The sequence below is a fragment of the Aspergillus stella-maris genome, assembly GCF_047715825.1.
Source record: "Aspergillus stella-maris strain CBS 113639 unplaced genomic scaffold BDV14scaffold_10, whole genome shotgun sequence".
Classification (NCBI taxonomy): domain Eukaryota; kingdom Fungi; phylum Ascomycota; class Eurotiomycetes; order Eurotiales; family Aspergillaceae; genus Aspergillus; species Aspergillus stella-maris.
Window position 1 is genome coordinate 564,355 of NW_027396804.1, and position 24,423 is coordinate 588,777.

At 50.2% G+C, this 24,423-nt stretch overlaps 10 protein-coding genes across 10 annotated transcripts; 3 read left to right on the forward strand and 7 right to left on the reverse strand.

The window, feature by feature from the left end:
* Positions 1-15: 15 nt before the first annotated feature.
* Positions 16-565, reverse strand: BDV14DRAFT_9294 (uncharacterized protein). Its single transcript, XM_073777883.1, has one exon. The coding sequence runs from the start codon at positions 466-468 to the stop codon at positions 127-129; it is 342 nt and encodes a 113-aa protein (XP_073631165.1). The 5' UTR covers positions 469-565; the 3' UTR covers positions 16-126.
* On the reverse strand, positions 566-3,741 carry BDV14DRAFT_9293 (putative cell polarity protein). Its single transcript, XM_073777882.1, has 3 exons — positions 2,255-3,741; positions 1,122-2,201; positions 566-1,067 (listed from the first exon to the last, which is right to left on the reverse strand). Exons 1-3 carry the CDS (start codon positions 3,482-3,484, stop codon positions 663-665), a joined length of 2,715 nt encoding a protein of 904 aa, XP_073631166.1. The 5' UTR covers positions 3,485-3,741; the 3' UTR covers positions 566-662.
* A 1,083-nt stretch (positions 3,742-4,824) lies between these two features.
* Positions 4,825-5,119, forward strand: BDV14DRAFT_168439 (uncharacterized protein). Its single transcript, XM_073767845.1, has one exon. The coding sequence runs from the start codon at positions 4,924-4,926 to the stop codon at positions 5,083-5,085; it is 162 nt and encodes a 53-aa protein (XP_073631167.1). The 5' UTR covers positions 4,825-4,923; the 3' UTR covers positions 5,086-5,119.
* A 207-nt stretch (positions 5,120-5,326) lies between these two features.
* On the reverse strand, positions 5,327-9,506 carry hmg1 (HMG-CoA reductase). Its single transcript, XM_073777890.1, has 5 exons — positions 9,460-9,506; positions 8,752-9,312; positions 8,321-8,686; positions 5,965-8,267; positions 5,327-5,907 (listed from the first exon to the last, which is right to left on the reverse strand). The coding sequence occupies exons 2-5, from the start codon at positions 9,091-9,093 to the stop codon at positions 5,568-5,570; spliced, it is 3,351 nt and encodes a 1,116-aa protein (XP_073631168.1). The 5' UTR covers positions 9,094-9,312; positions 9,460-9,506; the 3' UTR covers positions 5,327-5,567.
* Positions 9,507-12,222: 2,716 nt separating this feature from the next.
* Positions 12,223-12,667, reverse strand: BDV14DRAFT_9356 (uncharacterized protein). Its single transcript, XM_073777891.1, has one exon. It carries the CDS (start codon positions 12,601-12,603, stop codon positions 12,295-12,297), a length of 309 nt encoding a protein of 102 aa, XP_073631169.1. The 5' UTR covers positions 12,604-12,667; the 3' UTR covers positions 12,223-12,294.
* Positions 12,604-12,948, reverse strand: BDV14DRAFT_197431 (uncharacterized protein; the record flags this gene model as incomplete). The annotated part of the gene is made up of 1 exon (XM_073772685.1): positions 12,604-12,948. The coding sequence occupies one exon, from the start codon at positions 12,946-12,948 to the stop codon at positions 12,604-12,606; it is 345 nt and encodes a 114-aa protein (XP_073631170.1).
* A 2,026-nt stretch (positions 12,949-14,974) lies between these two features.
* BDV14DRAFT_197432 (uncharacterized protein) lies at positions 14,975-15,400 on the forward strand (the record flags this gene model as incomplete). Its single annotated transcript, XM_073772686.1, has 1 exon — positions 14,975-15,400. One exon carries the CDS (start codon positions 14,975-14,977, stop codon positions 15,398-15,400), a length of 426 nt encoding a protein of 141 aa, XP_073631171.1.
* A 458-nt stretch (positions 15,401-15,858) lies between these two features.
* BDV14DRAFT_168444 (uncharacterized protein) lies at positions 15,859-16,569 on the forward strand. The gene has a single exon (XM_073767846.1). It carries the CDS (start codon positions 15,889-15,891, stop codon positions 16,366-16,368), a length of 480 nt encoding a protein of 159 aa, XP_073631172.1. The 5' UTR covers positions 15,859-15,888; the 3' UTR covers positions 16,369-16,569.
* Positions 16,570-18,484: 1,915 nt separating this feature from the next.
* BDV14DRAFT_197434 (uncharacterized protein) lies at positions 18,485-19,201 on the reverse strand (the record flags this gene model as incomplete). Its single annotated transcript, XM_073772687.1, has 2 exons — positions 18,485-19,038; positions 19,111-19,201. 2 exons carry the CDS (start codon positions 19,199-19,201, stop codon positions 18,485-18,487), a joined length of 645 nt encoding a protein of 214 aa, XP_073631173.1.
* A 1,132-nt stretch (positions 19,202-20,333) lies between these two features.
* Positions 20,334-22,504, reverse strand: BDV14DRAFT_197435 (cytochrome P450; the record flags this gene model as incomplete). Its single annotated transcript, XM_073772688.1, has 8 exons — positions 20,334-20,547; positions 20,620-20,686; positions 20,709-20,933; positions 21,002-21,718; positions 21,815-21,896; positions 21,969-22,106; positions 22,169-22,410; positions 22,468-22,504. 8 exons carry the CDS (start codon positions 22,502-22,504, stop codon positions 20,334-20,336), a joined length of 1,722 nt encoding a protein of 573 aa, XP_073631174.1.
* Between the last annotated feature and the right edge of the window lie 1,919 nt (positions 22,505-24,423).

A 24,423-nucleotide genomic window follows, 5' to 3' on the forward strand; every position in this document is an offset into this window, starting at 1 on the left:
TGCGCGCTGAGCTAGCTCCCGTTGGATTTTGTAGCTAGCGGAGACGGTCACGTGATTGTTTTTAGGTGTCTGTCTGGGCCTTGGTCCAGAGGATTTAAGCTCAGAATGTCTCAGATCTAAGAGGGTCTATTGAGCAATCGGATGGGAGATCTTAGGAAGGATGCAATGGTGAATATTCAAGTCTAAATGCAAGAATTGAAACAAAAGTGATAGCAACCAAGCCACCCTAGTCCAACAGATAGAGGTCCAGAGAAATGGCACTGAGTCAGGGGGAACAACAGTAAAAGGTAAAGAACAACGCTCAAGAAGTATAGATAGAGGGAAGGCCAGGCGTTCGTTCACGTTCAAGGAATAAAAAGGTACAAATACAGCTAAAGGGGGGAATAGGTCGAATATAGAAGGAAGGTAAGAAAGGGTCGTAAGGTGAGGTAGGTAATCCACCAAAAAGTCTAACTCTTCGTTCCACATAGTTGCTCATTTTCATGCATGATCAAAGTTCAGTGCAAAAAATCGAAACCGCGAGATCGAGCAGTTGGCGCTGACAACATGGGTTCGTGTCGAATCAGTGTGCTTGAAAAGTGAAAAATGAATTGGATGAAGTGCGAAGTCAAACAAAATGCGTGAGCGGTAAAGGTGATGGCTCTTTTTGGGTAGGGAAGAGTCTACCGGAAATCATCGTCATCGGCGTCATGGTGGTCCAGCGAGTCCAAGCGCTGGACAAGCTCCTTGGTCTCACGGGCGATCTCGAAGGCGATGGGCGGTAGTTGGTTGGTGTACGAGCGAAGCTCCGTGGCGTCGTTTGCCATTTCGCCTTCAGCGGCCGCACCGACGAGGCGGCTTCTTTGATACTCAAGGGTCTGGATGCTGGTACCAGCGCGTTCACGAAGGCCCGGATTGGTCTCGGGCTTGGTGATGAGGTGCTCTGTAGAGGCGGAGACATTCGTGACTATTGACGCAATTGCCGAGACATGGGTACGAATGGTAGTCATGCTTTCCTCTCCACGGATGCTAGCAACGAGAGATTGGATTGATTGAACAAGTCCGTCCGCTTGATCCTCCACGTAGAACTAGAAGCAAGGGTTAGTATGGGAAGTGAATTGGGTTGAATCGGAATAACTCACCTTGAGCTCCTGAAGCTCATGGTTCTCTTGTTCCGCGGGGTAATTGTGCTTGAATCCGTTGACATGTTCCGACTCAGGTGGGGGGCTCATGGCGCTGTAGACGGAGTCATTGCGGCTCAATCTTTGGCTAGGTGCCACGCTGAAGAAGTCAGGAGACTTCATAGCCGCAAACTGCTCCTCGTCATCATCGTTCAGCTCGTCAGCAGGCGTGGGCCTGATGTACACAATGCGAATGAGCTCGATAACGGCAGTCGACATGTGCGAAGCAGCGGCATCGAGGAGCGAAATTGGAGAAAGCCCGCTTGAGCTGGCAAAGTTCTTCGAGGCCGTAATCAAGTTGTTTGCGGTAGCGGACACCTTGCGCGTCGCCTTTGCGATCTCAGCAGATTCAGACTGCTGGCCGAGCTGAACATCTTGCAGAACGTGACGGACAGCAATGACAACGGCTTTGATCTGGTGCATAACTTGGTGATGGTCATCAGACCGCGCAACGCGGAGAAGTTCATCAATAGAGATCTGGAACTTGGTGACGTGAACATCCTTGATAAGACCATGATCCTGCAGGAATTCGTTGTCCTTAGCGACGGTGTTGACGTCAGACCGAAGCTCCTCGATGCCAGCAGAGGAGGCACGGAGATGCCGAAGCTGCGTCTTCGCCTTGGCATACCGGCTCTTCCACGTCTTAATATCCTCTTCCAGCCTGTGGACTTCTTCGGATAACCGCTCTTCTTGCTCCAATCTTTCGTGGCTCTGCTCCGAAAGCTCTCTCATCTCCATCAGGAATCCGGCTGCCTCCCGTCGGACTTCTTCTGTCACTTTTTGTTGCTCTCGGAGCTCGGTTTGAAGCTTCTGATGTTGAATTTCGAGACTAGCGAACTGGGCCTGCAGTTCAGCATCTCCGCCATCTTGTTTCGAGGGTCCGGAGAGCTGTTCTTGGAGATCTCTTTCCACCGCCTCCTGTTCGGCTCGAACTCGATCAAGCTCATACTGTAATGAACTGTTCAAATCCTCCGCCTTGTGTACCTTGTTCTCAAGCTCGTATTTTATATCGTCCCACTCTTGTCGCTCGGCGTTGCTTATCTACATAGCTCGTTAGCACTTATGAAGTAGCTTGGAGGTTCAATAAAATTTACCTGTGACTTATCCTGATCCTCCTGATACTTCGCGAGTTCCTCCTCCTTTGCCTTAAGCAGCTCCTCCAGCTTATCAACTTCTTGCCGGTCACCCTGGAACTTATTGATTTCATCGTCCTTGGCCTTAAGCGACTCTTCAAGCTGACTAATCTTTTCTTGCAAGCTCGAAACTTGTGATTGCGTATCCGCCAGAAGTCTTCGCTCACCGTCACCGATCGTCGTCGCAGTTCCGCGTCTACTCCGCAAGAAGGAGTCTAGCGCAAAAGCGTCGCTTCGAGAGTCGTAATCGTCTTCGGAACCAGCATCGTCGTCTTCGACCATGGTACTTTTGGTGGGCACAATAGTGTTTTTACCCATTGGACCTTCACCGTTCGTACTGGCTGCGCTGAGAGACATTTTTCGAGGCGGGTACATCGGGCTGACTGGAGGGCCGCCGGAGGGATAGCCCCTACCCATTCGAGGCGGACCGCGCGACTGAGACCGCCGACTGCCGGGAGGAGGAGGGTATCCCCCAGGACCTGGCGGTGGGCGACCGCGCATACTCGGCGCAGGGCTAGCTCGACGAGAGTCTTTCGTAGGAAACTGCGGGAAGCGTCGCTCTAGCTCATTGAAGACATCGGAGGCCAGATCCCGGAAGCGCTGGTGCTGGAGCGAAGCGAGTTTTTGCCGGGCCTGATTGCGCTTTTCGTGAAAATCTCCTCGCGGTGGAAGAAACGGTGGAATGTCCGGGCGGGGCGGCCGATTAGGAGACGGCATAGCCTGCTGCCTCCGCAGCAACTCGTCGTAGACATCCGTACTAAGTTCGTGAAATTGTGTCGCCGAGAGCCGCAAAAGCTTGTCCTGAGCTTTGCTCGACTTTCTGTTCGATCGCTCGTCCCGATAACTTGTAAACAGGAATCTTCGCAGGGCGGAATAATGCTGGGCTAGAATCTCCTCCACTTGTCTCTGCCGCCTGCTCCGCTGGTCCCCCAATGTCCCATCGCTAGATCGCGCGGCAACGGAATTGGGTGGAGATGGGTTGCCTGAATCACTCAATTGCGACGATGAACCGTTTGGCATCGTTGCGCTGTTAGGGGTGCCAGGCACACCGGAGGTAGGGGGCGTCGCCAGATTGCTGCGGTTCGAGTAGGTAGGGGAGAAGGGCGCATCCGATTTCTGGTATTGATTAAGTCCCGACCAGTCACTTCCGTCTACGGAGACGGGCGACATGGTCCCCGATTGACCATTCATGGGATTAAGCGAAGTTGACCGGTATTATTATTGCCCTCGCGGCAACTGCGTTCTATAAGAGTGTTGTACAATCCACCAATCGGTCGCGTGATTACTCGTATACATTCACGGTTCGGAGCGACAATGGCACATGGGGAGGAACGGAGGTCGAATACGGGGGGGAATGCGGTGCAGCCGGAAATCGGGGAAGGAGGTATTTCGGTCGGAGGGCACAGCAATGAGCGAGAACCGTCGAAAAATTATGCACAGGCAGGATGTAGAATTCCAGCAAGGAAAAAAAAGGGAGGATTAAGATAAGCGAATCGTGAGGAGGCAGATGCGAAGTGAATGAGCCGTAGACTCGTACAAGGGCGGCGAAAGTACGTAGAAACGAAGGAGTGCCGACGGGAACAAGGCCCAGAAGGAAAGAAGAACAGATATGTTCAGAGAAGAAAGATGAAGATTAAGGAATAGAATTAAAATCCGTCGAGGATAGAAGAGTCAGTCCGGAAGAGAGAGTGGAGGACTGAGGAGAGTTAAGTTGAAGGGGGAGAAAGATCAAGATCCAGTCGAGAGTCCAGAGAAGGTCGAGATTCCACTGCGAAAGAGAACAAGGACTCTGTCGCTCCCTCGATCCAGAGTTCACTGATCACTCTCAGTGTCCTGCTGCCAGAGAAGAAGCGAGAAGAAAGGGGATCAGCAGGCAATATTACCATTAACCTCTCTCTCGTCAAATTAACCACCATCACACCCCCCGTAGTCTCCCAACGAATCAGTACCGCTGAAAGGGGGCGGAAGTCTACACTCCCTTCATACACCACAAAAGCAAGTTTCCTGCTGGAAACCAGGTTCACCACTAACATTCCAGTCCAGACTACAGGAACAATACAATGACGCTGGAATTCTTTGTACTACCCCTTCCCTCATGCCTTCAATATCACGAACTCAACCATGGAATCCAACAATAATGGCCAACCAAGAGTAAGCAGAACCAGCGATCCTGAGTTTTGAGCCCAGAGACCGTCCTCTTAGTGTGGTCCTTAGTTCCTCGTCCTCGCCGATGTGGCGGTGCGGTGCCGCTGACCGAGACGCACGCTGAAGTTGAGGCTGGCCTGGCCTGGGCTTGGGGGCTTGGGCGGTACCGGCATACACGAGGTTGATTAATCACTTCTTGGCTAGACCCTGATCTTGCATTAACTGTCTACCGAGCTTCTCCTTACAGATTACAGATATAGTCACACACAGCAACAATATAGTCTAACAAAGAAGATGATTTATTTGCAGCAGTCAGTGGGTATTTCACGCAGCGCAACGAAATCCACATCTGGCTCGCGCTTCAGCTCTGGCCGGCCCCAGCGGCTCGTCTATTCCAGGCGGCCGCCGGCCAGACTCTGCTCTTCTCCATCCCTTTTGGTGGACCGCTCCACATTCTGCTTACTCGGGACTAGTTCAGGAGTGCGATGGGATTCGGGAGGAGCGGACGGCTTCATGATTATTGGGCTTTTATGCGGAATACGGTTCGGTTTGCATTATTTGGTGACAATTGCTTTGCTGGGTTGGCTAGTTTATGCTGTGCAATAGTCCTCGTATTCCGTACCGAGATACATGAACACCTCTTTTGATACTACGCAAAACAAAAGGTTGTTTGAAGTTGATTCGATTACTATAGTTCATTATAACTATCCATACAAAGTGAACATTCAGATTCGAATCCTTCTCGGATGTGATGATTCGATTAGCGTCAGCTCTATCGCTGTCTCATCCTGCAACGGTCGATTGCTCGAGCCCGTTCCTTTGTTTTTCAGTCATGTTTCCTGCTCAGGTGTTTCCTGCAGTATGTTCTCTAATGCCCGGACTCCAGAAAGTTTAGTCTCATAAATTCAATAGTGACCGTAGTCTTGACTTGATGATCGCCTAAGACCCACATATAACCAAAAGCGAAAAATGTATACCGGAAGCGGGAGGGAGGCCGCAGTAAGCGAAACGAGAGCGAAATATAGGGCTCCTCATTGTCTGTCATAGGAAATTGTGATGGCGTCGTGTTTTATCGTGAGGGAGGTAGAGGTGTAAGGAGTGAGGGATATCTCCTTGAAGGGATCCTCATTTATTTCGAAGAGGTCATGGTAAGGCCCCGCGTAGCACCAACAGCGGCGGAGACCGGTGTAGCTGACCGCGTGGGAGCAGCGCTGCGGTTGTGCGCCATGTGAGCCCGGACAAGGTGTCCAGCCGCAAGAGCGGAGCACAGACTCAATTCTCCAGCAAGCACAGCGGCCGCAACGATACGAGCCAACTGGCGGGCGTTGTCACCAGGGTTGGTAGGGTGAGAACCACGAACGCCGAGGAAGTCAAGCATGGCGGACTGGGCCTCAAGTATCGTACCACCACCAATGGTGCCGACCTCGATGGAAGGCATGGAAACGGCGATCTGAAGGTTGCCGTTGGAGCTAGAAGATTGTTAGCGCACGTTCATGACAGACTGGGCTAACCAGTGTGAAACTTACTTCTTCATGGTGGTAATACAACTGCTGCTCTCGACGTTCTGAGCGGGGTCCTGGCCAGTCGCGAGGAAAATGGCGGTAACAATGTTGGAGGCGTGGGCGTTGAATCCACCCAAGCTACCCGCCATGGCACTACCAATCAAGTTCTTGCTGGTGTTCAATTCCACCAAAGCATCAACATCACTCTTGAGAACGTTGCGGACAACGTCACCGGGGATGATAGCCTCTGCGACAACAGATTTACCACGGCCATCAATCCAGTTAAGAGCAGCGGCCTTCTTGTCGGTACAGAAGTTACCAGACACAGAGATAGTAGCCATGTCGTCGAAACCACATTCGGTAGCCATGATGTGAAGAGCCTTCTCAACACCTTTGGAAATCATGTTCATACCCATGGCATCGCCAGTGGTTGTCTTGAATCGAATGTACAAGTAGGTACCAGCAAGGGCAGTCTTCAAGTGCTGTAGACGAGCAAAACGACTTGTGGAGTTGAATGCCGCTGTCATGACACTCTTACCCTCCTCGGAGTCGAGCCAGACCTTAGCGGCAGCAGCCCGTGCAAGAGTAGGGAAGCCAACACAGGGACCACGGGTCATACCATCGCCGGTCAGGACAGTCACGGCACCACCACCGGCATTGATAGCCTTAGCACCACGACTAGCACTGGCCACGAGAACACCTTCAGTAGTCGCCATGGGGATGAAATAGCTTTGTCCGTCGATGGTCAGAGGGCCAGCAACACCGAGAGGCAATGGCAGGTTACCAATGACATTCTCACAGCAAGCACCATGAACAAGCCCGTAGTTGTAGTCTTTGTAGGGAACCTTGGAGTGCTCCAATGAGCTGGTAACGGCAGATGTCGCCGAGGTTCGCGAAATGACAGCCCTGCGAATCTTGACAGCGCGGGTGAAGGCGTCGACACGGCTCATGAGGTCCTCACACTCGAGCGACTTCTCGAGGGCGTATCCAGGAAGTTTACCGCGAAGGGAGAGTTCGACCAGCTCCTCATCGCTGAGGTAAGCTGCTTTCTTAGCCTTCAGCATTGACTCGCATTCCTCCGTGCTCCTCTTGGGGCCTGAGTTGAGATCAACCTTGGGGTAGACCTTTGGTGGGACAGGTTCCTTTTCAGCGGGAGCGGATTGAGGCTCCTTAATGCTCCATCTGGCGGCGTTGAACAGGTAGCCATTCAGGACAACGCTCAGGGTCAGAACAGCGATGATCCATTTGCTAATGACGGGGTCCTCAATGCTCTTCAGAAGGCCTTCGAGAACGCGTCCACCAACAGCGTCCAGAATCTGGTCAGTGTACTCGATCTCAAAAGAGCGGCTCTCACCCAGCTTGGCATAGTGCACCGATGGCAGCTCGAGCTTGTACTTGATAGGGGGAACAACGGTAACAATTGTCTCAGTTTGCTGGCTCTTGGCAGAAACATAAATGGTGTCAAGACCATTCTCGGCAACCTTGAAGGGGTCGATAGGAGTAGGAGCAAACACATTGCACAGAGGGGACAAGCTGCTTGAGTTGCGGAAGGGAATCGTGGACATGTTGACGACGTTGACCAGGATGAACCCACCAACCATAAGGAACTTGAATCGACGAACATTGTTGGACTTGATCTTGCGTCCAAAGACGCTGGCATCATCACCGTTCTCCGATCCGGAACCGAACCAATCGTTGTTGGAAGCAACCTTTTCAGCGACACGGTGAGTGATGCCATCTTCCTCAAGAGCCTTGCGGAGGGCAACATGGCGCCTGATACGTGTAATCTCCAACTTGATGCAGAGAATTGTCGTGTAGAAAGTGAAGAGCAGAAGGCAGTCGAAGAAGAGAATCCAGGCAGCAAGGAAACAGAATTGTCTCAAGCCGCCCTGAACTCCAGAAGCAGCTCCCGCGATGAGAATCGCGATTTCAATGCAGTAATCCCTGACAATTTCGAAACCCTGCTCCTTGATAGCGGTCTGAATCGAGTGCTGAATGGAGCTGGGAGTCGAGTTGGCCGAGCCCTGACGCTTCTTATCAACCGAGGCGTTCAGGACAGCCCGAGTGAGAATAATGGGCTTCTCAAAACCAATGGTCGTGACAAGGAATGGGAGGCCTTCAGAAAGAAGGAGCACATTGATGGGAACACCGAATTTGGTCGTGACAAGGAGACCAAACAGGAAGGCGAAAATGCCGGAGAAAAGAACGGTGGTTGCCAGCCAGAACTTCGAGCCCAACTGCTTCATGGAGAAGAAAAGAGACGCGAAACTAAGGTGCATAGCAGCATAGCCCAGAGTCATAATGACAATGTCAATTGTCTCGGCGTGCTTTTGAATGTTAGCATTGCACGACTAACGGCGGTTCATTAGGCATTACCTACCTTGATCAAGTCAACGAAAGAGCTCCATGCATCTGCGAGCCAGAATCTGACGGAACCGCTGGATCCATTGACCGGACCCCGGGCCGCACGCATAATCCATTGTTTCTGCTCTCCCTCTTCATCTTCGATAGTCGGGTCGGGGAGTTCTTGGACGGCGCTCAGGAACTGAGGAACCTGGTCAAACGGAAGAGTGAAGACAAGAGACGAGTCGTGAGAGAACGGAGAGAAAAGATTGGGAGTGTCCGGGAGGCGTCGCGCAGAAGCGTTGGAGGGAACGGGAACAGCATCGGCGATGGGTGCGGTGGAGACTGATTTGGAAACAGAATCGGGGAAGATCAAGGTCATGAGAGCCAAGTGCTGAGCAGCCTGATAGCGATACACGGTCAGAAGGGAAACAGAAAAGAGCGGCTTGACCAATTGTAATCACTCACCTGGTAGTCCTCCTGGGTGATGGACTCCTCAGCCTGCCATTTCCAGGCCGTGCTATCCCCCAAGCGGAGAGTTCTGTTCCCAAGCAAAAGGGAGTCGACATCGACCTGACCGGCAACATTCTTTGGGTTCCTGATCGAGTCAAACAAACTGCCCTCGAGGAGGCCGACGTATGTTGTGCTGGCAAGAAGGGCGATAACAACGATGGTGTGGATTGGGTGAATACAGGCGCGACGAGAGATGGATTGCAAAGAGCTAGTAACCTGACGCTTCAACCATGAAGGCTCAGACTCGTTACCACCATCTGCCGTTCGGAGATTCCTCCTGATCAATGTAGAAGCCATGATGAAAGGAGGCGGTGTACGCGTGGTACAAAGGTACCAGGAGGGAGATGTGCCGATGCGGATGGGTCACCAAAAGAGAGACCCTATCCGTGTTGCCTCAATTGGCACAAATCGTGTTGAACAATAAGCCAGACGTGATTCAGAAGAGATTCCGGGAGGTCAATGGCATATGTGAAGAAGGGGAGACTTTGTCTTTGCAGGTAACGAACTTCGAAAGACCTAAGAAATTTTGCCGTTAGTGAGTTGATTCCCGCCAATGGCCAGCCACTAAGAAACGGCGGAGGAAGGCGTTGAGACTAAAGAAGCGGCGAAAGCACCTCGGAGTCGGGAAGGAAGAGTGGACGCCCCCTTGTTATGCAGACATACCTGGAGATACCTGGACGCGCGATGCGGGCGTGTGCAATCCGTCGGTGTAGAACCGGAGTAATTCAGGATTCCTCAGAAGCCCAATCGGTCCCCAATCGAGATGCTAAAAGAGACGGGACCCTCTTGGTCTGTTCACTCAGGTCAGTCGAGACTTCGCAGCAAGAGCCAACCCCTGAAGATGCGCACACTCAACAAGAAAGGCCGGAGTCCGCAAAAGAGCTTGAGCCACCCGTGACCCTTGGGAAAGGAACCGGAACGGGGTTAGGTAAGCCCGGCGAATTTTGCCGCCTAGAAAAAGTTGCCCGTTTGGGAAAGGACAAGTCCCAAGAACCAATCAGAGGCCGTGGGGAGAGCCACAGCACTATTGACTGATGAAGATGGGATGGTGGCTGATCAGTGCTCGAACTGCCAGTCCAGGTCAAGGAAGGATCGAACAGGAGTGGAAAGAAGAAAGGAGAAAGGAAATGAGCAGCAGAAAGGGGGGACTGGGGGGGAATAAAAAAGCTGGCGGAATGGAAAGCTGGTTACCGGTCTTTCGTCCAAGCCAAAGCAGGCTAAGTGGGAATCCGAACCGACGGGCTGCACCCCCAGCACTTCTGACGATCCCTCGCTACTACTACGCTAGGGCCCAATGTGTCAATCTTCTTCTGCAGTTCGGATCGCTTCGTGCCCTCTTAATGTCGTGCTGATAACGGACTTGTTACGGACTTTCTACAGTGAGATTAAGTTACAGTGCCAATCGAGGATCAGATCTTGTCCAGGGCTCCTTCAACCTTCAGCCCACTTAGTTTATACCGACTGCGCTCACTCTCCGTGGCTGCGGAGTAAGTCTTCGGTCTCGAAAAATACTCCGGTTGAGTGAGAAAGAAAGCTGTCTTTGTCGCTATCTGCTCCGTGCCAAACCTCAATTCTTGAGATGGACAATAAGCAAAGCCTCATGGACCCCTCTGTCGGGTTTGACCTTCCTGATCTAAAGTCCATACCAGATAGTGGCTGCTGACGCTTGAGTAACATGCGACACCATGAGCCTGTTAGACTAGATGAAGATGATCAATTCAAGCCGACAGTTCCGCAAGGTGGGTTTCGAGTTAGAAGCTACTGAACTACGTAGCTACGTACAAGTAACCCATGCATTGCACATGTGCGGGTGATGTCCTACTACGTGAGCTGTCATTGTAAGGGATATGGCGGATGATCATTCTCAAGATGAAAGGAACCACAGATCTTCTCTCAGTGAGATCACAGAGTTCTCGATCTTCATTATCGATGTATGAACAATAATAACACTCTACTGGGTTTCGCCTCTTTAGGTATTTCCCCGATTTCACCTAGATCTTACTGTCAAGCAAACAAGTGACAACCCCTCCTGGACGGACTCCGAGGAACGGTTACCGGTAACATTCCCAAGGAAGCAAGGCCCCATATCTTGCATGAAGAACAATATCGTCTTAGGCTGGTTCTATCAACCCCGCCACTTCCAATCAGGCTCAAAGTGCTCGACTATCCATGCAAGGGAATTCATTGCATAACCAATAGAAAGCGCAGTCCGCCGCAATTGGCAACAGTACACTTAGGTATTATTCACAAAAACGCTCTACCTCCCACTCGAATCACGTAAGAAAGAGAATTTTTCTTCTCTTGTGTCGTTGAAGCCCTTCAGTTTCAGTTGTTGGCGGTGGGGGTCTGTCGGGTCTTGGACTCTTCCACTTTGTCTTGGAGGGCCACTCTCGGGGATACCCACTTTTTCTAATCTAATCAATCAATCAATCTTTCATCTGCGAGACCGGAGCTTGCGGTGTATTTTTTCTCTCGACAAGCTATTCTACACATTCAACGATATTGAATCAGTTGTAAAGAGTCATAAGCAGTAGTTTCTGTCCAAGTGCAGAAAACCGTCCCTAGAGTAACACAAGGAGCGGAGAAAGAAAAGAGACGATCTCATTTCGTTCCGATTGTTGTGTAGCTCGACAATATTAAGCTAAACCTTCCATCGACTGAAAGAACTGAATCAAAGCCGGTGCTAGCGCGGGCGTCATTCGTCAGGCACCCAAACTCTAGCCGACCGGCCGTTCCGTGGAAGCAGTAGCCATCTGAACGTGGGTGGATCGTGGCATGCCGCGTGGGCTGAAATATGTGTGATTCGGTTGATAATTGAAACTCAAGTTCGGCGTGCTGCTGTTTCTTGATTGATGAAGAGAGCATACAAACTACTACTTACAGAATACTACTGAGGTTATTGAGGCAACAACTGCCGGATTTTCTATTCAATTCCATACAGCAGTTACAGTACAGCACTGACTCCGCTGTTGATGCTAAATCACTTCGGAGCAGGTACCGAGCAGATACACACGGACGGAACGCCAAGACCATTGCCCTTCCTGTTCTAGGTACCTAGTGCCCAGAAATAATCATACCCTTTGTCCTTATGGACGTTGCCCTCCAACTTCGTCCTCTCAAAGGACTGGAGCAACTGTTGGAGATGTGGCAGCGACAACCTGGCGCACCAAGAAAGGTGAGCAGCATTGATATATTTGACCAAGCGGCATATGTCTACTATGTGAACTTGATACCGGCGATTTATCGCACCTTCCATATGAGAATGACCACATTGTTGCTTCGCCGGTCTGGGAAGGTGCGATGGTCGAGCTGCTCCTTCCTGTCTCGAGGGGACTTGCCTCGCGCCTTCCAACTACGAAACAAACCCTAGTTAGATAGGCACGATATGAAGCCGGGGTCGGGTTTCTCGGTGCTGAGTCCCAGCAGCCTCGATTGTGAGGTCAACCATCACCTCAAATTGGGCTTCGAGTTGTCGCGCAAATCGTGAAAGCAGCGACATTAGATCACGAATCCAATGATGTCGAACCAAGCGCGATATATATACATATATATATCGGGGTCGAGGGCTTCAAGCCTGCGACTGATGTACACTAATTGTAAGGGCTCACATGACTGCACAAAAGCGTGCCCGCAAGAGCTCCAGATCGACTCCTCAAGCTCTTGAATCTCCTCTTCAATTTCAGCAATGACTCTCCTAAACTGTCTGTCGAGACGTGCAATCTCTTCAAGCCATGCTTGCTCTTCATCATGGTGCATATCTTGCATGGTCCTTCGAAGGGCCCGTTGCTCCTCCTCAGCTTCGGCCATCTACTGCTGAAGCTCAGCCTTGAGACTCTGGAGCTCTGCGGCATGCAATGCATCGGCCCTAGCAAGTAGGCCTCTGAGTTCATGGTCTAAGCCCCGGAGTTGCTGTTCATGTTCCCTGCGTCCTCTATACAGGTCCCCTGCAATAGCAATGCCCGCTTTTGTCTCGCCAAGCGTCTTCCCCTCATCAATCATCTCTTGTCGAAGGCGCAGGACTTTCGGAGTTGGATTCTTACTCGACTCGGCAATCAGGTGCGAAACGGTTCGTCGCGCCGATGCTGTTTCTTCGTGGATGTTTCGTGTACCACTCTCATTATGCCTCGCTATTGCGGCGCCCTTCGTAAACATTTCGCCCAGGAATCTTTGATCTGTGATAGCTCCAGCTCACGTTCTTTCAGTGTGATCAATTGATCGTGACATAAATTAGGTGGCTATCTCGTCATCGCAATCACTAAATTTTCATACGACCTAAACTCACACATCTTCATCATCTCGACGTTCCGCATACTCGTCCCGCCTATGCGGTTATCTGTAATAGGGTGATGCATGACATGATAATCCCGCTGATTCGGACCCTGTTCGCGTATGATGCACCGAGATAACTAGCTAGCATGCCTAATGTCTCGATATCGGAGCGGTTCATGTCGTCAAAACCGGGAGTGTCAATTAAATGGATTTGGCGAGAATAGTAGCCATTGCGCGGATCTGGCAGTGTGTAACTGTATGTGTTTATTGACTTTGTACCTGTCTGTTGTTGTCCTAATCCCTGCTGTGTCGATTGAAACGATATCTAAGTGTTGGGTAGTGAGGGGATAGAATTAAGAAAGGGTACGGGTACGAACAGGAAACCAACCCATAGCTAACACCGGCATCTTTCCCCAGTACACCTCGCGACGAAGGTACTCTTCCCTGAATCTGTCTTGCCCCTGACAAGGAAGAACCTGTCCTGGGGACTTGACCTGGCAAGTCCCGTAAAGACTGAAAAGCGCTGAGCATGGCTGGTGAGATGCTGGGCAGTGGCGCTTAAGTTATCCATGATAATTCAGGCTACTTTCGCGTATACCTAACCCGAACGGACGGATAGAATATATAGAAGAACATCTAGGAAAGTACGCAGTTCAAAAGCCGAAGAACCCTTCCAATTTCGCGCTCCTTACCTAGTTAGGCGCCGAGGGAGCTTGAATAGCTCAAGTGTATCAAGTACGGCGTACTCCATGGAAGATGGACCATAACGGCCGTTGACGTTACCTTGATATCGATCGACCACCGGAAGGCCATTAGATAGGTACCTGGAAAGAACAGAAGGCCTGGTACGTTTGTCTAGATACCGATCAAGGGATTGACCATCAGGAGCAGTACCCAGCAGGGACCTTGAAAGAACGGAAGGCGTTATACCTTTGGCCAGAACCCGGATGGAGGGCCCTGCACTTTTGGGTCCGCCTCACAGGGGAAAGTCAATTGAGACAAACAAGTATGTCAATTGCACCTGTTGCTTTTACGTTACCTACGATTAATTATGCGAGCTATCGACGGCATATTCGAAGAGCGTCACAATCCAAGGACACGCGTCTTGACAGCCCAGTCATCATGCCAGGCATATTTTTGTCACTTCTCAATGGTACTGTCACACTTCCCCTTTTGTGCTCGAGGAGTGGCTTCTTTCATGCATTTGGTGATTAGTCATTAAGCTGGCCAGGCTGATAACTAGTTACTGGACGGAGATAGCGACAGATGTTAGGGCTTTTCGGTCCGTACTAGAAACCTGTGGATGTCCGGTTGGCGGTAGTGATTGAACAGCACAAGTAGAAGACTTCATAATACCTATTGAACCTGCACCTTGGTTCTATCTAATATAGTTTTCTCTGGTCTATTCAATGATAACCTAAATTTAAATTTAGTAGGGAAAGATAAAAATGAAAGGGGATGGAGAGTTTCTTTGTTTTCACAGGGTGGTTATTCTATAGTCCATGATTCATGATGCATGAAGGTAATGCTGAAGATGAAGGTGATGCGTTTTTCTTATCCTATATGAAAATTAAATATATAACTCTTCATCTCTTCCATCAGATTAAGTCCCATCCCATCCTATCCCATCGAACTCCTCAACACTTATTTGAGCCTTCAACTTCCATTATTGTGCCTCCATCAACAGACAACACATCAGAAAGTCTCTCATCCTGAATTCATCTCCAACACTCTTACCGTACACCATTTACGATGCACCTCTCCAGCAATCTCCTCCTGATACTGAGAAGTATCATCAACACAGCCTTCGCAGCAGCAATCACCATTCCCAAATCCGACGCTGGCATTGACCTCCTGGAAAGCCAATGCCACTACTCCAACACCCAACTTGTTCCGACGCGCATCTATGATGGCTTGCACCAACGGTCCTAATTCAGAAAGCAAGGGCACCGAACCTAGTTCCACTTGTGAGGCTAAAGAGAGCACAATACATCCCTTGGCACAACAAATCGCTCGCATTATCAAGAGCCGGTCAAACGGCCACACATGCGACGCCATCACTTCAACATGGAAAGATTATAAATTCGAGTACCACGCTACGGGCCGCAACTGCGATACTCTGGCTCCCGAGTGGGCTACTTCCGGTATGATCTTTGAGCATCTTATGCGGTCTGGTCGACTCTGCAACCATCTTTGTATGAGGCTTGACAATCGCGGGGATTGGAGGGGGTACTTGAAGTTGGCGGTCATTGAGGGCGAGTTTGACAAGGTCCCGGCCTGTGACGAGAAAACGGCCGTCCCAATCTGCACCTGGGGTGAGGTGAAGGGTGTTTAGGGCTGCTTGGGTAGGGCTGGGAGTTGATGGTGGATATCTGGGGGGGGGGGTTTCGGCGCTTGATTACTCATGGCTTTTATGTTCACTTCGCACCCAGGTGGCTCAGGAAGCGTCTACTTCTAAAAAGTGATATTGCATTTTCTCTAAATGTACTTCCCGTCCAGGACTATGATGCTTAAGTAGGTGTAATTCTGCCCCTAACTTAGACGTCGTGGATCTACCCTGGAGATAAAAGTAATGACAGGGGCAACGCAGCCTCCGAAACTCTACGCAACCTTCCAATCGGTCGTCTTTACCATGATTGGCTTGTTGATTTGTGTGCTGGCAAAGATCACATCAATTGTACAGGGCACAAACAAAGAACTGAGGACTGGAGACATGACGCTAAGCTGAAAAGGTGTCATGATCACCAGAGTCATAGTTATAAAGTCATCTTCTCTTCTATCCCTCCTTCTTCTCCTTTCTCTCCCAAACTTATATTAGCCATCATGTCCAACACTGTCTACCTTGTTACCGGCACCAACAGAGGCATCGGCCTGGGCCGGGTCAAGTCCCTCCTCGCCCGCCCCTCCACCACAACCATTGCCTCCATTACCGCAGGCGAGAACAGCACAGTGCACATCGTTCACCTCTATTTCTCCCCAGACACCCCAATCACCACTTCCCAAATCCTAGAATCCCTCACCACACCCATCCCAGACGTGACACACATCGACGTCCTCATCGCCAACGCTGGCTTCGCACCCCCCATGACCCCCGCCCTAACAACCACACTCTCAGACCTCCGCGCCGCCTTCGAGATCAACACCATTGCCCCGCTCCTCGTCTTCCAAGCCTTTTGGCCCCTTCTCCAACGGGCTACGAGTGGCGCACCAAAGGCGCTTTGTATGACCAAGGGCAGGGCAAATACTACTGGGTCAAGGTTGTGGAAACGGAGCCGATCAACTGCGATGATAAGAAATGGATGAAATGCTCGACGTTTGCGACCTGGAGTCTTTGGAGTAATATGGATGGGCTTGTCGGGCTGTGTGGATGGGCAGCGACGGATGGGTTGGATGGGGGTGTTTATTGTGGTTGAATTGATGCCGGTAGGCCGAAATGTATATTAGAATGGACAGCATTATACATAGCGTCTTATTAAATCCTAAAACAATGGATTTTCTGCTCGCACAGCCTTTCCTACATTTCCAGATAAGTGCTCATACGCGAGTCAGGTGAGAAATCTGGACAATAAGGTCATTTATAGCAAGGTGTTGCTGTGCAAGGTAACAACGCTCTAGACTTAGATGTGAAGAAAGTGCATAGGTTGGATGTCGTAGCTGTGAATTTATTGACGCTTCCTACACCATGTTGCTTTGTAGTAGTGGAAGATCAGTAAGGCCCAACTGGGACACCAAACCAAGCTAGTAGAGTCCTAGTAGTTGCGACAACAGCTGCTGTAAACGAGGATAATCGTCAGCTGTGCACCTGAAGGAGGTATAGGTAGTGCTTTGGTGGCCTGCACCTTCTGCTACACACACAGCTTTGATGTATTAGGCGCACTTGTCTCGTTGATAAACACGTCCGTTCTACGATCTTTCGCGGTCTGCTGAGCTGCTCTCCATCTTAATTCATCCCATTCATCGTCGTGGGAGATCAGTGATTCTGAGTGGAAGGCTGTGAGGGATTTATGAAACATAATCTTCCTTGTTACAGACCTATTAATATCCCACGATAGCATGAGCTCAAGACCTGGCGAAAGCTTGAAGCAAGCACCAGAAACTCCAGTCAGCTTAGGGGATCTTCGTCCATGTGTCGGCCAAGGCATGACCAGCAAGGCGATTCCTCCAAACAAATGCCATTCCGACCGGTCGGCAATGTGAGCGTCATGCAGCCCTGCGGTCAAACGTTCTATGGACAATCCAGCGGGTTACTAGCTACCAGCACCTTCTCAGTATTGGCTCTATCCAACGGCTTGAATTTAGAGCAGCAGACTTAATAGTAGGCACCAAGTTACCGGGCCATTTCAGGACCATTAGGGCTACTCCACATGGCAACCGCAGAGTTAGACTGTCGGCAGCTTGCTGCTACTCATATAGAGACCATGAGACCCTAGAGCCTTCGAGCTCTTGAGCTCTGGGTGAGTGATATCCAAGAGAATACATGACTTGCCACCGTACACCCTGGGGGGAATCGTACCTTCGCCGGGACAACTGTATGCTGGCAGAAGAGGCAGAGGGGTTTGGAGAGTGGGTTTACGCCATTCTGGCGCTCAGTTTCATGTATCAAAACTACCCTAAAGGTGTGGTATACCGTTAGACTGGGACCTTCACCGGCAAATGGCTATAGCTGACAAATTCGTGTATAGATACACCATCATCATCATCATCAGAACCCGCCACGAGATAGTCATGGCCCCAGATTGTGGCCGAGCTACTCTGTCTGAAGGACTTCCGTCAAGAGGGCTTTCTAATTGAGTACGGACGTTCTAGACCCAACGTACTAGCTGACCCGGATTGCGAGTCCACAGCAAAGATGCTATTATCGGAATCCACGTCTATGGAGGAACCAGACTTAGCGGGGGCTTGGATGGGGTCTATCTCAGAAGTTGGCTCTGACATATAATTGTGGGAGCGTTCAAGACAGGCTAATCTACGAATACTCTGCAAACAAGCAAGATTGAGCTTCCATTGGCTTTTCTTCCCTAATATTTCTTGTTTTCCTGGAAAGGACTATAGTTATGACACCAATGAATAGGCCGACCGGAGCATGCAATAGATAGCAACCGGCTTGATAGGCTTTTTGAAATATCTCGCGAGATAGTCTTTTAAAGCCTACTAGCGGCGAACTATAGAACAAGCACGTACTATAACACTATAAAGCAAAGATACATTCCAGTCTTTTGAGCATGAATACATAGTACAAGTGGTGAGCGCACCATATTCCTGGCAGCGGTACAGTAGAATGGCGAAATCATCTTCCCCCAGTTCCCAATTTGTCCCTTACTTAGTCAACAGTCAAGCCGCATACGAAGATAACCCAAGGCCAAGAACCAAATCCCGAGTCTCAAGAGCAACTACATCACCTAATCCAAGTTTGAGGTCATCAAATTGCATAAGATGCGGAACCACCGGCAGTTGGATGATCAGAAGCAGAAGGAGGGGCATAGCTGCTACCACTTTGACTGCCCGAGTTATAGGCAGACGAGGACCCTTCATGCGCAGTAGCTGTTGAGGATGGGTACTCACTGCTCGTGGTCGACGCGTAGTCGCTCGGGCTCGAATGATAGCTAGTCGTGGTAGTCGCATGATCACTCGAGGTCGGATAACTGCTACTGTCAGTAGCCGTATGCTCACTGCCTGAACCGGACGAATAAGTCGGACTCTCGTGAGGCTCATGAGCCCGCTCACTGCACCACGGATAGTCAGGGCAGGAAGGGTACGTCACCGCGCTCCAGTCGTGAGGCGCGGGATACCCGCCGTTGGCGTAGTACTCGTATGCGTAGTAGCATCCCGGAGTGTAGTCCATGTAGCACTGACATTGGCCTGGGATGCAACGGTAGTAAGCGTACTGGCCGTAGGTGCAGAAGCAGGAGCATAAGCCTGCGGTGTATTTGTCGCAGGTGGCGATGGGTTGGGCTTGTCTTTCGAGTAGGGCATCTGGTACGAGGGGGAGTTATTAGTAACCTGATTGTAAAGCAGGGTATTTTGAGGTAAGGTGCAAGGCATTACTATTGGTGTTTTCCTTGTTTATCTTGGGTAGAATAGAGGCGCTAACACCAAGAAGGGACGTGAAACTGTGCAAGATAATGAGCAGCTTCATTTTGTTGAATAAGAGCGTGGTATATTGTTGATTATCCCAAGTTGATTTGTCCCAGTACCAGTGAGTTGGAGTTTAGGCTTCCTCAGATGGAGTTGGCAGATCAGAAGAATGCGATTGACGCGACCTTGTGGTCATTCTTATACTTCAGCCATCCCCTTCAACAGCTCTAATTCTCAACAGTTCTCGCTTATAACTGCTATTCCTGATACTAAGAAATGGTATGGACAGGAATATTTAGTGTACCGCCTATATCTTGGTCCCTATCTCTATGATGCCTGCTCGAATCCAGCCCCAATCAAGCTACCCCAACATCAAACGGACCACCACTAATGTCACGTCCGCGCCCGTCAAATGGAGCTAAAATGCTGGAATTTACCTGAGCAAACCCGTATGACGTTTACTAAATGCCTAGACTAATCCATTGTTAATATTATTGTTGGTAGCGAGCCACAGCCGCAGCCACAGGAGTCAATTATATCTAAGCCACGGCGGCTGAACGCGTGCCCAATATAATGTAACCATGGAACCCACTCGGCCGAGCTTTGTCGTCGCAAATGCAAGGACCAGGTGGCCGTTGCGACAGTAGCTTAGTCCCAGGACCGTGGTCAACATCATTAGCAAGCTTTATCCAAGATTGTGACTGTCTCGCCACCCTCCAGCCGGTAAAATCATTGGTTTGCGAGGTGGAGGGAAACAAATATTCAGGCCTATGCATATAGCGATATGCATTAGGGATATTATACTTAACTACCAAACCATGAATAGTGCAATTTTCTTTATTTTTCAAGGCTTAAATTGCAAATTGTATCCTGCCCTCTTGCTCAATTAATTCTTGACAAGTTTTCTTATGTTTTGGTGGCATGGTGGTTGATGAAAGAGAGAGGTGGTGAAAATGCGTCTAGTAGGGGTTTGCGACCAACCCGTGAATTACGTTACGCCTACAGTCAAACAACCCCATGAACAATCCAAGCCATGGCACTGTATATAATACAATACAGCCGCAAGATCTCTCAATCTACATACTTCAAGATTCCTTATTCCGCTCCGAGGCCCAGTTGAATGGACCCTCCTCGCGCCCCCCTCCCCCCATCAAGATTCCTCCTGTCATGTTGAAATTGAATGCCAACCCCCGTTAAGATACCACCGTCTCCTCCCTCCCCCTAAACTCCAAATCCACCTCGCCATCCGGAAAAAGCGGCGGATCGTCATCAATCCCAAGCGCAGGCCTCGCTCTCCGCCCCCCCGCAAACCGGATATCATACCTGAGCATCAGTTCGCCGAGAATCGTCTTTAGCAGACTGAGAGCGTAGAAGCGGCCGGGGCAGGACTGGCGGCCATGCCCAAATCTGCTTATGGTTAGACTAGGGGTGGAGATTCTTGCGGGTGAGCGGGGTGATCGAGGGTGGGAGTTGCTTTACTGGAGCCAGGACGTCCTGATGTCCTCTTCGTTCACTCGATTAGTGTGTTCTTCAAAGTACTGAGCGACTGAGTTAGTGAGATGACTTACTGTGCAGTGGGCTGGGGCTGGACATAGACCCAGACCCAGAACCAGAGTGAAGAATCTCCTCCTTGAGGTTATAGAAGCGTAGATGGTCAAACCTGTCTGGCTCCGGGAAGAGATCCGAGTCCGTCTGGACCACGCGCGTGGGAAACGTCAGGAGCGAGCCTCGCGGGAAAACGTACTTTTCGTCGAAGCGGAACGTCTCGCTCTCTACGAGCCGGAAGACAGAGACTAGTGTAGCAGAACAGAATCAGTTAGCAACTCGCTGCTAGATCCCCGAACTGGGATGGATACGGTACGTGGAACAGCCGCCGAGGAAATCCTCAATGACTCCTGAATAAACGACTCGAGCTTCCTCATCCTCGCCATCGAGGTCGCAGTCCACCCTCCTTCTTCCAGCGCCAGACACTCTTCCATCTCCGCGCGCAACTCCTCAATGACCTCGCGCTGCGCCGCGGCAACATCGAAAAGAAGAGGCGTCAGCACGGCAGCCACGGCCTCGACAGTGCCATTCGATATCGTAATCAGCCGCTTAGCGATATCCTCGTGTGTTTTCTTCTCAAGTGGGATATCCTGGTCTATCGCCCACTGAACGCAGTCGAATGGCTTCTCATGCTCATGTTCATCTTCGTTTTCGTCTTCGTCGAAAAGCTGAACCCTACGATCCTTTATCCGCATCCGTTCAGCAATAAGCTCACGCAACGGCCCAATGAACCCAGCGAGACTGCGGCGCTGTTGCCAGTGGATAAGATTCAGAAGCAAGGGTCTCAACGGGCCTACATTTACGAACCGGAGAGCAAAAGTGTAAGGGAGAACTTTAGAGAGGTAGCTGGATAATGCGGTCTGGAAGGTCTGATTTTGAGAGAGGGTTTGGCCGTAGACGATTCGCATCGAGGAAGCTTTGATGATGTTCTTTGCGAGGGTTAGTGCGTTGAGCCGTTTCCATTCAGTTGGGGTGCCGATTTCGAGAGTTAGGGACTGCTCGGTTTGGTCTTGGATGAGTGGTTTTATTGCAGCTGTGTTTTTAGTCGTTAGGCCTAGACTGATAAGGAAACAGAAACAGATGGAGCTGAATAGGGTATCCAGTGGTGAGTACCCTAGGATTTACTTACTCAGATTCGCATTCAGCAGCTTAGATGCGACCTCGACTACCAGACTGTTGAGTTCCCTTGTGGCTAGTCCCGAGGCGATGTACTACATAAGTCGGCGGGTGTCAATAAACGGTGCAATTTCTTGTTGGGCCAAACACCCAGATCAAACCAATACCTTATTGATGAATCCCGCAAAGCTAACCTCCGCAACACCCACGTTTTTCACCCGGTCCAGATACTTATGCGGCAACACGTACGTATAGCCCTGGATCCCGGATATCCAGATTTTAAACGGCTGGTCGTTTTTATTGTACTGCCCCTGAGGTGAGCAATCTTGTCCCGGAAGGAGAGGGAAACTACCGTCGATGGTCATACCTTGTAGTACCCTTCGCGCACGGACGGAGTCAACCGGGGTATAAAGACTCTCCACCAAACGCCTGTTCTGTAAGCGTCGAGGACTCGAGATTGATGCACGGTGGGGATTTTCGTAAGGCCGTAGGGGTCGGATGTGAAGAATGCATTCAGATAGACCCTTCCCAGGAGGACTGTAAGTAGCGCTGCGACTAGTATAGGTATAGGTAGATGAAGGCCGGCGTAGAGCGAGTATTCGGAACCCCCTGTAGTTTGAATTGAACGTCAGTAAGCATTTGTTGATGTATCGAGGAGAAGCTCACCTTGACGCGAAGCAGTCGTTGAGTTCAAGTCATCCATTGTGGAGGTATCCAAAGCAGACCACAGACACAGACACGCGAGCCCGGTTGTGGAATCAGTAATCAGTGGGTAAATACCAAGATAGCGTTCGAGAGACAAAATGTATATGGCACTGCGCACTTGTATTTAATGCACGATCAAAGCAAGGCGGGGGATCGATGCTTGTGGCTAAATTGACCATGGAGAAAAGGCACCCCCGGTATATATAACAGGGTCTTCTTGTGAAGTGGGCTGGATCACAGAGCCGCATGATCACTTGGGCACCATAGATACTTTCCGATTTCATTCCAGGGACAGCCTTGTCCTCGTCCCCGTAGGATAATATTTGCTTGTATCCGCGTGGTAAGAGCTGCAAGCATTTCAACGCCCTAAATCGCTTTAGAGAGTCAAGGATCTGCGCTTTTACTTTTAGCTACTACCTACAGTCTTGATCCAGTGAAAACGCGAGCAGCCAGTCTCTTGTACTCTGAATCCGGCTGTTGAATCAAATATCACAGTATCTGAATCATCTGAATCCCCATGCAAAATGCATGGATGGATAGGCCTCCCCCGTCTCAAACCGTGAAACCGAATCAGCACAGTAGACGGACCTTCCTGCTTCCACTCCAATCGGCGTATCGTATCAAGGAACATGCATTTACGTTCCGCAGCAGCAGTTTTGCACGACTTGACCCAGCCCAAAGATACAGACACCTAATCGAACAACCCAGCAAGCCGCCGATGACCGTTGATCCCCAGCGCGTACAACAAGAGCTTGTCGCAGACGTCTATATCCCAACCGAAGGTGGTGCTATTCAAATATCCCATGATATCTGCAGTACCACAAAGCCCGTGGCACGGCCTTGACTCCGCTGGATACACCGGCTTCGCATCTGCCACCTGAATTTTTCGAAAGTGGGAAAGTCCAGGCTTTGGGGCCCGTGCGACGTCCGTAAATTGAATGGATCTCTCTCTGCATGACTCCCATGCCCATGCTCATGCCCAACGCGACGTGTTTCTCGAGGTCAGCAGTGCGGAGCCCGAATTCAACGAGGCTCTCCGAGTAACGAATAATGCGCTGCCAATCTATGTTACGCCTGAGTGTCCAGAGTGCACGTGTGTTGCTCTGATAGGGTGAGCCGCGTCGCTTATTGTACGTAGATATCTATGCATGCAATGAATCCGGGACAGCACCGTGTGACCTAAGGTTCAGTTGCTCAGCCTCTCCTATTTAGCTTTAAAGGATTACTTGCAGATTGTTTAATGTACTACATGCTTTAATAGGATGAGCTACATTGCTTTTTATACATAGATATCTATGCATGTAATGAATCCAGGTCAGCACCGTGTGACCTAAGGTTCAGTTGCTCAGCCTCTCCTATTTAGCTTTAAAGGATTACTTGCAGATTGTTTAATGTACTACATGCTTTAATAGGATGAGCTACATTGCTTTTTATACATAGATATCTATGCATGTAATGAATCCAGGTCAGCACCGTGTGACCTAAGGTTCAGTTGCTCAGCCTCTCCTATTTAGCTTTGAAGGATTACTTGCAGATTGTTCATATATACTACCTGCTTTAATAGGGTGAGCTGCATTGCTTATTGTAATGAATACAGGCTCAGGGGAAGGAGAGGGCAGAATGACGGCTGTATCGGCTACACGCACGTAGCCTACTAAGGAGCGGAGGCCTTTAACAATAGGGCTCAATCCTATTACTTTAATAGACTCTTCTTAATAATATATCTTCAATTCTGCTATCTATTACATGAAGGGGTTGATGTTAGGATGTCAGGACCGTACGACCAATCGTGATGCCAAGATGCCGCTAGCGCAACAGAGGAACAACGGGTCCGACGTGACATAGCCAGGCTATGACGCTAGGCCACATTGGGACTACGGGCATAGGGGAACTATGCCAGGCATAGACATAATCTGC

Bases quoted from the DNA above. Each gene is read 5' to 3' on its own strand.
- BDV14DRAFT_9294 (XM_073777883.1), bottom strand. From the start codon at position 468: ATGTGGAACGAAGAGTTAGACTTTTTGGTGGATTACCTACCTCACCTT.
- BDV14DRAFT_9293 (XM_073777882.1), bottom strand. From the start codon at position 3,484: ATGAATGGTCAATCGGGGACCATGTCGCCCGTCTCCGTAGACGGAAGT. The intron at 2,202-2,254 runs GTAAATTTTATT...CGAGCTATGTAG, and splicing joins AGGATCAGGATAAGTCACAG to ATAAGCAACGCCGAGCGACA. The intron at 1,068-1,121 runs GTGAGTTATTCC...CCTTGCTTCTAG, and splicing joins ATGAGCTTCAGGAGCTCAAG to TTCTACGTGGAGGATCAAGC.
- BDV14DRAFT_168439 (XM_073767845.1), top strand. From the start codon at position 4,924: ATGGGATTCGGGAGGAGCGGACGGCTTCATGATTATTGGGCTTTTATG.
- hmg1 (XM_073777890.1), bottom strand. From the start codon at position 9,093: ATGGCTTCTACATTGATCAGGAGGAATCTCCGAACGGCAGATGGTGGT. The intron at 8,687-8,751 runs GTGAGTGATTAC...TATCGCTATCAG, and splicing joins TCACCCAGGAGGACTACCAG to GCTGCTCAGCACTTGGCTCT. The intron at 8,268-8,320 runs GTAGGTAATGCC...AACATTCAAAAG, and splicing joins CTTTCGTTGACTTGATCAAG to CACGCCGAGACAATTGACAT.
- BDV14DRAFT_9356 (XM_073777891.1), bottom strand. From the start codon at position 12,603: ATGGCCGAAGCTGAGGAGGAGCAACGGGCCCTTCGAAGGACCATGCAA.
- BDV14DRAFT_168444 (XM_073767846.1), top strand. From the start codon at position 15,889: ATGTCCAACACTGTCTACCTTGTTACCGGCACCAACAGAGGCATCGGC.